Below are 13,203 nucleotides of genomic sequence, written 5' to 3'. Positions count from 1 at the left end.
TCCGATGCAGTGGGCAAGGCCTTAGTTAGTTCCGTACTTTGGTCCGATGCAGTGGGCAAGGCTCAAGTCAATTCCAAACTTCGGTCCGATGCAGAGGGCGAGGCCCTAATCAGTTCCGGACTTCGGTATGATGCAGTGGGCAAGGCCCAATATGTGCTTTATTTGTTATTGCATGGTATGTGGTAGTTTGGGGGAGCTCACTAAGCTTCGTGCTTACAGTTTTCGTTTTTTGTTTCAGGTACTTCAGCTAGCATGGGGAAGGGCTCAGGTTGATGGCATGGCACACACCATAGTTTTGCCTGGGAGTTAGACTCTAATATTTTGACACGATCATGACATCAGATTTGATTTGATACATTTATTATGACATTTTGAGATACACGACTTACGGTTTTGTTATATGACATTTGGATATTATGGTTTTAGTAATGTTTTCAAATAATTTTTTTGGCTTGTATTTTTGGGTTGTTACACTAAGTATAACCCATTACTAAGCAATAAAGAATAAACTCCAATATTGGTAACAGGCGACACTTTCCTATTCCCCATGATCAAGTTCATCTTCCCATGCTCCACAACCATACTTCTTTTTAAACCATGCAAATCAAAACAAATGTGAAAACCACATCTTGTATCAAGGAACCAAAAATTAGAATGTGATGAGTTATTAGACAAAATTGTATAAATACCTGGGAAGGTGAGATTTATCTTCCCATCCTTGATGTCCTACAAGTATTTAGGGCAGCTTCGTTTCCAATGCCTTTTTCATGACAATGGAAGCACTCTGCTTCCTTTGGATTTAATGACGGATCAATAGAACCACCTTTGGACTCACTAGAAGAGGATCTATCACGAGACTTTCCTTTGTGATTCTTTGAAAGAGCTTTCCTTTTCTTCTCTTTACCATGTCCAATTGCCAGGGCTGGGGCAGCAGCAGCAGGAATAGGTACAACATATTTTCCTTTCAAACTACTTTCAGCAGTTCCGATAAGGCCTTGAAGCTTGCTTAAAGTGACTTCCTCCTTATTCATATGATAAGTCATTCGGAACTGATCATAACAAGAAAGTAAAGAGTGTAGGATAATGTTGATAGTCAACTCTTCATCGAATTTGACATTCAACTTCAGCAAGCAGTCCACAAACCTTTGCATCTTTTGTAAGTGGGCCATGATGGACTCTCCATCCCTCATTTTGGTTGTTATCATGGAGGAAATGAATTCATACCTTTCCTGTCGAGCACTTTGATGGTACCTTTCCATCATGTCTTGGTGCAACTCAAAAGGATAGTAGTCCTCATAGGACTTTTGGAGTTCATCTGTCATAGTGTCAAGCATGATGCACGACACCTTTGTCGCGTCCTTCTCATGAGCCCTATATTCAACAATTTCTTCAGGAGTAGCAGCCGCTTCATCAACCTACTTTAGCTCTTTATCAAGGACATATTCCTTATCCTCGTAATGAGTGACCATACGAATGTTTCGAATCCAGTCAATGAAATTCGACCCATCGAAAATCACCCTCCCACATAAGTTCATGAGGGAGAAAGAGCCGGAAGGGTTGGAGCCTACAACGTTTGGGGTAGACATCTGAAAAGAAAGATAAAGTTTAGATTAGATAAGAATCTTTAATATAACATTCAAATGAAATATTAAAACTAGGAACCAACACAATATTTCACAATTCGAAAGAGGGATGCCGTAATCTAATTGCAAAATATTTGAAGGTAAGTAAATGAAGATTTACCAATTTCCACCATGAAAAACGAAATTGAGGATTAAGTTTTAAATGAATTGAAATTCCAACATTCTTTTGAGATTCATTAAACTTTTCAATGGCATGTTTAAATCTCGATTATGTCATTCAAATTTGTGACTGGGATACCGAGGATCACAAATAAGGTGTGAATAACCATGCAATTGTGCTTGGTACTCTTGATGTCATTTATCACCTAATCAATGTGTCGGTTAACCACACATGCTCCATTGATCTATGACAAACATCAAGCTACCCTTTGCCAACCTTGCTAGTCCAAGTTAGTGTGTCGGTTAACCACACACGCTCCACTAACGACTTGGCAAGGTGCAAAGTGCACTTTTATGGAATAACACAAATTTCACATTTTTCCTAAAGTAACTAAGATTGAGAATTTATAAAAACATTTAGTTACATTTAAAATTATCATTATACTTTTTAACGAGTATTAATGTCCTATCCTACCCGCTCGGCTAACAACCCCCCACCAGTCAAGGAAGCAGTGGGTGAGAGTGGACACCCATTCAATTGCTAGTTTATAGGCAATTTCCTTATATCCCCCTTATAGACCAACTTCATGAATGAGGCCTACTAACAGTAAGACTGACTGTCTTATACACACACACACACACACACACATATATATATATATATATATATATATATATATATATTAATCTTTTAATATTATAATAGTATAAGGGTTGAATTTTAAACTTTTAAAATTCTAGAGTTTATAATTTAATGTTCCATAAATGAAACATTTCAAATTCCAAAACTTGAGGGCAAGTTTTAAAACTCTTTAAAACCTTTTGAATTCTATAACTTAGAATTTAAAGTTCCATAAATGAGACTTTTCAAATTCCAAAACTTGAGGGCAAGTTTTGAAACCATTTAAAACTCTCTTGGATCAGTTTGATAACAATTAAATTAATCATATAATTAACTATATCACAAAATTGACCTAATCTAATTTCATATAGCAAGATTATTCAAATCAAATTCTACAAATAATTAACATTTCACAAAATCAAATAATTATCTTAAAATTTGCCAATCATCATTCAATTTGGATGAGAATAATCATTACCATATCAGAAAAAGAAAATTTTATCATGCAAAACAGTTTGTGGTAATGATCTTAATCCAAATTTGACCAAAAAACTCAAAAATCTGCAATCAAGAGATCCTACTCATCGAGTTCATGGCATGGACTCGACGAGTTCATCACATATGATCCAACTCGTCGAGTTCCCATATCGGACTCGGCGAGTCCAATAGCCAGTGGCCAAAAATCACATTTTTTCATCTTTGAAAATCAAACAATTGGAGAATATTAAAGAGAGACGGGAAAGGCTATTTTCGGCTCTAGGAATCCTTCTAGTGTTGTGGTAGCCAAAAATGTGAAGTCAAGGGGGTCTTTATATAGGTGAGTAATTAGGGTTTCAGTCAAAGACTTAATCCGGTTGCTTAGGCTCTAAGCAACCCATAGGAATCTTCTAGAACCCTAGCCTTGGACTAATTCTTATGGGTTATCCATAAGATTTTGTCCTCCCCTATCTTTAGGGATCCTCAGCCCATTTTGCAATTATTTGATAATTACAATATCAGTCCCCTTAATTCAGTTAACCTCTTTTGACCACAAAATTAATTCTAAATTAATTTCTTGACCAATGTTAATTAAATAATATGATTTCTCTTTTAATATATTATTCATATAATATATTAATAAATCACTTTTATCCTCTTTCTCCATTATTCTTCCAGTCAAGTTGTTTTGATGAAGGCAACCCAAAAGGACCATGCTACAATCGGGTCAAGTACATACCATATATAGTTATGGGCTTAGACACCTATTCCAACAGAACGAACTATATAAACATATAGAAGTAGATTGTCATTTTGTGCGTGATGCTATTGTTGAAGGTCTAGTTGCTCCATCATATGTTCACACATCCGAGCACCTATCAGATATTCTAACTAAGGCACTTGTCAAAACTCAGTTTGACAAATTGGTGGACAAGTTTGGCATTTTCGATCCCCATGCTCCAACTTGAGGGGGGATGTTGAAGTATATTAATGTTATCTTCTTATCTAGCTATTATGTATTTGAATGTAATTCTTATCTATTAGTTTGTTTTGTATTCTGATAGGATTATTTGTAATCCGATCCAAACGGATCTTTGATGTATAAGTACCAACATTATGATTAATGAGATACACACATTAAAATCACACACACACTTTTATTGATTATTTTAGAAGAAAACATATAGATTTATCATTCCATTTCGTCTGGGGAAAAGTAAAGAATGGGAAATTACAATTAAATCATGTGGCGATTTGAGATCAAGTGCTAAGCATCTTTACAATGGTACTCCCAACCGAGTTACCTAAAAACTTGCAAAACAAAGATATGAATAAAGGATGGACCTTTTTACCCAGCCTGTGAGTTATTACTGGCCCCTCTCTGTCTCTCCCCTGCGTTGTGAATGAAGTGATCTTGAAAACAGAAAAGAACGTAGCATCCCGCTCAATGCAAGTAGGGAGAACCCGTTCTCTATCTTGTTTCATCAGCAAATGTGGCAAACGGTGGTCTTATTCTCTTTTACTTATACATTATCCAAACTCAAATAAAAGTCAAAATAACGATAGGAGTTGAAGTTATAAATAAAAGTATTCTAGGATATTTTAAAGAAAAGATTAATCTTATCCGTAAGAGTTTTCTTTCGGCGGTTTCTTGACATATGTGCGGTACGAGCATAATTGTATTATTAGGAATTATGATTCCCTTTTTCATTTGCTTTATTTATGTTGCTATAAGTTTGAAAACCATTTTCTATAAAGAAATCTCTTTCCTCAAGTGTTTCAATAAAAGTAATTCACACTCTCATTCCCATTTTGAAAAAGAGCATCATCTTGACCAAGTTCGAGGGTCTAGATGGATTCAAGTGTCTCAACCACTTGAGTCATAATCGGCCTATCTTTAGGGTTTTTACTTACACATTGGTAAGCTAAATTGGCAACTTTAATGACAGTTTTTGAGGAATATTGACCTTTCATTCTTGGGTCAAGTATTCTCACAAGTTTTCGGTTGTGGACTAGATGTGGTCGAGCCCAATCAATCAAGTTATGCTCACAGCTAGGTCGACTTGCATCTATGGCTCTTCGACCAATCAACATTTCAAGAAGCACCACCCCAAAACCGTATATATCACTTCTTACTGACAAGTGTCCTGTCAATGCCATAAAAAATTCATACAAGAAATAGAATGATATAAGTTGGATGTACTTTTAAAGTCCAATGTTTCAATAAGAAAAAAAAAATTGAAGGTATAAGGCAATAATATAAAAAAAAGAAAATAGGATGTTATAATACACATATACATAAAAATGTGCTTTTTTTTTTTTTTTTTTTTTGTATTTAGCCCTAAAACATATTAGGTTAAATGCAAGAAATGATACCATTTTATTAATTTGTTTATTAAAATGCAATAATACACAAATAAACAAAAGTATGTTGTTATTTCTTGGAACCTAAAAGAAAGAGTTAACTACAAGAAGTAGTAGCATACTTTCATCAATCTATTTATTACGGAATGTTAAATTCATTTCTTATTACTACATTGTATGTTGAAAACTCTAAAACTCTATCTGATTATATAAATGTCCTCTAAATAAAAAAAAGATATTTTCACTATGATAACTGAACACGATTTTTGAAGTTTACAAACCTAATAAGAAAAAAAAAATATCGAAATTACAATGCTATAGCAAATGTATTTTTCAAGGTTCAACGTCTAATTCAAAAAATATGAAGTGCAATGCTATAACCAAAATAAATAAAAGCAACATGCTATGATATACAAATAAATGAGAATACACATGTAGCCTTGAAAGGAAGGGTTAACTAAAACAAATAGCAAACACATTTTTATTTATTTGTTTATTATAACATTTTAATTTTATTTTTTCTATTACCACATTGTACTTTAAAAATCTACCTAATTATAACAATGTCATCCAAATACAAAACAAATTTCATTGTTATAATTTGGTAAAATTTTCAAATTAACAATATACCAAAAAATGAGCACACTTTTATAGTTAAGCACTTTTTCAATGTACTAACCAAAATTTTGTAAAATATAATGCTATATTAGAAACAAATGCAAATATATATATATATATATATATATATATATATATATATATATATATATATATATATATATATATATATATATATATATATATATATATATATATATATATATATATATATATATATATATATTGTATGTCTACTTTAAAATTGGCCTCACCGGTCGCGATGTATTCAGGAGCTGCATATCCATATGTACCTATAACTCCAGTCGATACATGTGTTTGATCCCCCATTGGTCCATCTTTTGCAAGTCCAAAATCAGACAATTTTGCATTGAATTCCTGCAAATTTATTCACATTAAGGTATTGTTTTTTTTTTTAATTGATTTGATTCGGACAAGACTTTGGTAAACGATATAATGCTGTTTTCTTTACTTAATACACAACAAGAAAGCCTTAACAAAGAAAACCAAAAATGTTGTCCGATTTATTTTTTCCTTCAATCTTTGTACTGCATTTTCTCAAGTTTTTAAAAAATATCATTTGTCCATACTAACCGCATCCAGCAAGATATTTGATGTCTTGAAATCCCGATAGATGATTGGTCTTTCAGAATCATGGAGAAAAGCAAGCGCTATTGCCGTATCCAATGCAATCTTTATTCTCCGTGACCATGTCAATGTAGTACATACTCCTTTAACATAAATGGAAGTGCAACAAAATTCAATAAAAAAGAAAAAGCTAGTTTCCAAAAATTATATATATATATATATATATATATATATATATATATATATATATATATATATATATATATATATATATATATATATATATATATACACACACATGGGCGGAGCTTTATTAGGGCGAACCGGGTTGTGGCCCCCCCTGATTTTTTTTTAAAAATAGTCCCCCTTATTTTCATTTAATACATATTAGACCAAAAAATAAAAATTTTTGACGGTGGCCCCCTGCTTCTTCGATTTTTATACATATTATATTTTCGGCCCCAAATAATATGTTGAAGCTCCGCCCCTATATATATATATATATATATATATATATATATATATATATATATATATATATATATATATATATATATATATATATATATATATATATATAATTTGTTTGCGAATAAAATATTCATTAGAACCTTTAGACCAAAACATGAGAGAAAAGATCGCATTGCCTTTGGTATGTTAATGGGAAAAAACTATAAATTTTTTGTTAGGTCCAAAAAGATTCGACATTAACACCATAAATTTCGGATTGCAATAAATTGGGAAAATGACTCTTGATGGTAATTAACTTTTGCGTTTGTACTCATTTGGTCCCTTTTCTTTTTTTTTTTGTATTCAATATACCATCGAACTTGTTGTTGGTGTTTACCAGAGCCCTTTTGACCGGATTTTGACCTGTGATAGCCGGTCAAAGGGTTATGGTGAACACAGACAACAAGTTCGATGGTATATTGAGTACAAAAAAAAGGAAAGGGACCAAATGAGAACAAACGCAACAGTTGGTTACCCTCCTGATTCATTTTTCCTTTACTCATTTACAACAAATCTCACATCATCTCCTACTGATATTAATGACTTTTATGAGATTTATTCTTGCTTCTCTTCAAAACATAACCTACGAAAGGACATTATTCATACATGTATAACTTTGTAATGCACTTGAATATTTATTAGGGGAATCTTGACTAAGCAGACGCATTTAATGACTACATTTACATTTCCAATCAAATGATTTATCGTATCATGAATTCTAAACAAGTCTACAAACGAGTGGAATCACAAGTGCTATGATTTTTTAGTTTACTTAGCTTTAAGATCGAACTCATGGGATAAGATACAACATCAATATGTACAATACACCATTGTACATATTGATGTTGTATCTTATCCCATGAGTTCGATCTTAAAGCTAAGTAAACTAAAAAATCATAGCACTTGTGATTCCACTCGTTTGTAGACTTGTTTAGAATCCATGATACGATAAATCATTTGATTGGAAATGTAAATGTAGTCATGAAATGCGCCTGCTTAGTCAAGATTCCCCTAATAAATATTCAAGTTCATTACAAAGTTATACATGTATGAATAATGTCCTTTCGTAGGTTATGTTTTGAAGAGAAGCAAGAATGAATCTCATAAAAGTCATTAATATCAGTAGGAGATGATGTGAGATTTGTTGTAAATGAGTAAAGGGAAAATGAATCAGGAGGGTAACCAACTGTTGCGTTTGTTCTCATTTGGTCCCTTTCCTTTTTTTTGTACTCAATATACCATCGAACTTGTTTTCTGTGTTCACCATAACCCTTTGACCGGCTATCACAGGTCAAAAGCCGGTCAAAAGGGCTATGGTAAACACCAACAACAAGTTCGATGATATATTGAATACAAAAAAAAGAAAAGGGACCAAATGAGTACAAACGCAAAAGTTAATTACCCTCAAGAGTCATTTTCCCCAATAAATTCATAAGTAAAAATACAAAAAAAAAAAGAATTAATCTACTCACTGTCATATAGGTGTTTCTCCAAGCTTCCGGATGCCATATATTCGTACACCAAAAGGCGATGATCTTCCTCGCAACAATATCCAATAAGCTTCACAATATTTGGGTGTTGTAGTTGTCCTAAATAATTTACTTGAACCTGTAAATTATATAAGAACATGCATACATTATATAAATACATACATAGTAACTTTACATACATACATGATACACACATAAACACAAACACACGCTGAATGTTGGAAGTTGATTTGTCCACAATAATTTCTTTTTTGATACACAACAATTTATGTTTCAAAATGTTTTATTATATAAATCTATAAAGCATAAATTAAAACATTTGTTTTACATGAATCACTTCCCCTTCAAGGCTTCAAATTATTTCGACATATATACATGGAAGCAAAGGTATCCACGCGAACACCCTCAAAGTTTTGTAATGTAAAAAAATGAAAGAAAATTTTAAAGATTTTTTTTGTGGAGGATAGTATCTAGCTTAGACTAGCTCACTTGGTAGAAATTTTGTCTTTTATATTGGGAGTTCCGAGTTCTAATTTTAGATATTGACGAATTTAACTAAGTTAGTTATATTAACCACTAACCAACTGTTAAAAATATATATATATATATATATATATATATATATATATATATATATATATATATATATATATATATAAAACCATTCAAAAATGCCAGTGTTAAATTAAAAAAACACTATTTTGATTTTCTTTCTTTAACTACCGGTTTTCTTGAAAATAAATAAATTAATAAATACATAAATAAATAAAACTCCCTAAAAGTAGTCATTTTGAGTGATTATATCACCTCTCCTATTCTAATAAAAAAAATTACAACCTCTACAAAATATTATTTCACCTGAAAATTAAATTACCAACTTATCTTACTTTTTCTTTGAATTATTTTGTTTTCCTTGAAATTGGCTACTAATCGATAGAAGGAACTCCTCCACACTCCCAAAATAGAAATTTCAGTTTAAAATTTCGTAAACCCTTGATATAAGGGTAATCTAAATCTTAATTCGATATTTTTGGAAGTATTTTCTTTCAATTTTCTATTTTTTTAACCGACGGACATTATAAAACTACCATTCAAAAAAGGAGAGAGCTTAAAATGGAAAGAGGCAAGGCAAAAAAACAAAAGAAACATATTACAATATTTTAAAGGGAGAACAACACCAATCACCCCAATTACATTCCCCAAAATTCTCTCTATGCTTAATCCAATTGAAAACCAAAAGATAAATATTATCCGCCAATCTACTAGGACTAGAATGCAATTTGTTAAACACTCGTTCATTCCTTTCCTTCCACAAGCTCCAGGGGGATCGCATCAAATAGAAATGACAATTTTGCTTTTCTTGGGATAGTCCCCAATTAGCCGCAAAATTAATGATATCAGCCATCGTGTCAAAAACGTTGGAAAGGGATATCGCACCACTTGAGAATCCAAGACCACACTCGCTAGCAAAACCACAATTTAGAAGGATGTGATCTGAACCGCGTAACATGTTAGCCTATATATTATTAGCCCACTTGTTTATGAGTTTTTTAGTCTTTAGGCTATTAGGATTTTGTCTAGCTAGTATTTATATCCACTTTATTCTTTGTAGCTTTTATGCATTTTATTGAGAACATTGTAATTTCTCTCTATCATAATCATATGACAATGTTATCATGTTATCAGAGCGAAGGTTTGTTACGTTAGAAGACTTTGTAGCAGTCATCAGTGGCGCGGATTGAACATTTCTAGAGTTACTGTTTATTCAGTCTGGTGATGTTTATTCGTTAGTGATATTCGTTTTTTGGATGGTATTTGTTTGTTGTTGTCGTTTATTCGTTGTCGCTGTTCGATTTCTTGCTATTCGATTGATTCCTTCTGCTGGTTTGTTACTCATCTCATTCTCAGATTGCTATACTATTATCATGGGCAAATCCAATGTAGAGCCCGGGGTAGCCCGGGATACCCCTCAAAAAAATTTTGATACTGTAATTCTTTTTAACAAAATTTCGTTTTATATAGTGTATATATATGTTTCCCTTCACTTGTAAACCCAAACAAACATGTGGTCTGCTGGTAAGGCACTAGTATATTGAAGTAGAGGTCTAAGGATCAAATCTCCCTCCTTAGATGTTCTTTGTTTACCTTATATTTTTATTTTCCTAGCTATTCTATCCCACATCGCCAAACACATGTAAATTTAGCCAATTTCGTCTATTATATTAACCTGTTATCTTCATGTTTCATTCTTATATTTTTATTTTCCCAGCTATTCTATCCCACATCGCCAAACACATGTAAATTTAGCCAATTTCGTCTATTATATTAACCTGTTATCTTCATGTTTCATTTGATATCTACTTTGATTTCCACATCTATTCAAGTATCAAAAGATACTTCAACTTCATGTTAATATAACATGACTTTAGCTTATTTAAGGATGCAATTAAGGTTTAGGTTTAAAACCAAAGTAGCCAAAAAAAATTGGGCCATCCGAAATTTTTTGGGATACCCCTTTACTTTGACCCTGGGTCCGCCACTGACTATTATTGTGGTTATTTATTCGTTGCCAAGATGACTGGAAAGGATGATTCCCTTCAATCAATCAGTACTCATCTAGATGGAAAGCATTATACCTATTGGAGTTACGTTATGAAGAACTTCCTTCATGGGAAGAATATGTGGGGCTATATCACTGGGACTAAAGTCAAACCCTCCGTGCCTCAAGCTGAGAATTTCGATTTATGGTTGATGCTTGGGAGACTGATGACTCCAAGGTCATTACTTGGATTACTAATTCTATTACTCAGTCTATCGATATGCAGTTGGCTAAATATGACACAAAAAAGGAAGTTTGGAATCACTTGGGCAGACTGCATACTCAATCCAACTTTGCTAAAAAGTACCAGATAGAATATGATATTCGTCCTCTTTAAAAAATGACCAAAGCATTCAAGATTTCTATGCTGCTATGTCTGATTTGTGGGATCAATTGGCTCTTACTGAATCTAAAGAGTTCAAAGATTTTGAGCCTTACATTGCTAGGAGGGAAGAACAACGTTTGGTCCAATTCTAGATGGCCTTTCGTTCTGATTTTGAAGGCCTACATGGTACGATTGTTCATCACTCTCCCCTTCCCTCAGTGGATTCTATTGTTCATGAGTTGATTGCTGAAGAGACTTCTATCAAGTCTCATGCTGATGAAGAGCTTAAAGCAACCTCCATTCCTACTTCCACTCTTGATGTGCTTGATGTCTCCTCTAATCAGTCTCTACAAACTTCAAAGGTTGCTTATGATGAGTGTGCATTCTAGAAACAGAAATATCATTGGAAAGCTCAGCGTCATTGTTAGTCAACAAGGGTAAATCTGGTTAGCCTCAGTTGGGACAACAAAATAGGTCTGGTCAACAGAAGTTTCAACCACGTTCCTTTGGTACTCCTCCATGGACTCCTCGTCCTCCATAGTTTGTTGTTGCTACTACACCACCAGTTGACACAAAATCTGTTGAAAACATGTCACCATCTGCATTGGATCCCAAGGTTTTTGAGAGTTTCAGACAATATTTGGCCTCTAATCCCACTACCATATCTGCATCTATGTCTGATTCTGGTCCTACTTCATCTGGTACATCAGGTATTCCCTCATCTTTGTGTATTTTAGATTCTGGTGCAACCCATCACATGACTCCTCATTTGTCATCATTTACTTCTTTGTCACATGTGTCATGTCTACTAGTGATGTATCTATGCTAGTTGAGGGTGTTGGTTTTGTCTCTATTTCTCATGTCACTCTCCCTAATGTTTAATACATTCCCAAACTTACTTTGAATCTTACCTCAGTCAGTCAGTTATGTAAGTCTGGTAACTAGGTCTTCTTTTATGATTATGTCTGTCTTATACATGATCAACACACCCAGAAGGTAATTAGGATCGGCCGTAAGGTGAGGGAACTTTATGTCTTGGAGGTTCTCAAAGTATCTGTTGTTGCTGCCTCCAGCATTGATTTGTCTTCTTTTCGTTTGAGTCCTTTGTCGTTTGAGTTTTATCTTTGGCATTCTCATTTGGGACATGTGTCTGTATCATGTTTGAGTTTTCTAGCATCTATTGGTGTTTTGGGTCATTTGAAGACTTATGATATTTCTGATTGTATATGCTTTACCTTTCAATAAAAGTATGTCTTGTTCTACTGCTCCTTTTGACATTATTCATTCTAATGTGTGGGGTCCTGCACCAGAATCCACAAATGGTGGGTCAACCTATTATGTATCTTTTATAGATGATTATACTCGATATACATGGGTTTATCTTATGAAACGCAAATCTGATTTCATTGGTATTTATAGCAATTTTAGAGATCTTGTTAAAACTCAACATTCGGTTGTGATTAAGTGCTTAAGGTGTGACTTAGGGGGTGAATATACCTCTAATGATTTTACTAAGTTACTTGCTTCTAATGATACCATACACCAATCATCGTGTGTTGACACTCCTCAGATAAATGGTGTGGCAGAACGAAAACACTGTCATATTATTGAGACTGCCAACTCATTGCTCATGTCTGTGCAGGTCCTTAGTGTCTTTTGGGGAGAAGCAGTCCTAACTGCTTTTTATGTGATTAATCGTATCCCTAATTCATTGAATTCAGGAATGTCTCCTTTTGAGAAGTTATATGGTCACCTACCCGACTATTCTTCCTTACGAGTTTTTGGATATACTTGTTTTGTTCGTTGTCCTCATGTTGAGAGGAACAAGTTGGGGCTAAAATTTGCTATTTGTGTATTTTTAGGGTACG

At 33.3% G+C, this 13,203-nt stretch overlaps 1 protein-coding gene across 1 annotated transcript in view; it reads right to left on the bottom strand.

Moving 5' to 3' along the window:
- Positions 1-3,978: 3,978 nt before the first annotated feature.
- Positions 3,979-13,203, bottom strand: part of LOC111891529 (serine/threonine-protein kinase PBL34) — a 31,155-nt gene continuing 21,930 nt past the window's right edge. The window contains exons 3-6 of the mRNA XM_023887576.3: positions 8,394-8,529; positions 6,418-6,554; positions 6,078-6,201; positions 3,979-4,988 (exon numbers count right to left, since the gene is read on the bottom strand). Coding sequence (XP_023743344.2) covers positions 4,690-4,988; positions 6,078-6,201; positions 6,418-6,554; positions 8,394-8,529 — 696 coding nt within the window. The 3' untranslated portion in view covers positions 3,979-4,689. The remainder of the gene's footprint in view (positions 4,989-6,077; positions 6,202-6,417; positions 6,555-8,393; positions 8,530-13,203) is intronic.

Source organism: Lactuca sativa, chromosome 5, assembly GCF_002870075.4.
Source record: "Lactuca sativa cultivar Salinas chromosome 5, Lsat_Salinas_v11, whole genome shotgun sequence".
Classification (NCBI taxonomy): Eukaryota; Viridiplantae; Streptophyta; class Magnoliopsida; order Asterales; family Asteraceae; genus Lactuca; species Lactuca sativa.
The sequence above is the reverse complement of the archived record's forward strand: the minus strand, read 5'-3'. Positions and strand labels throughout refer to the sequence as shown.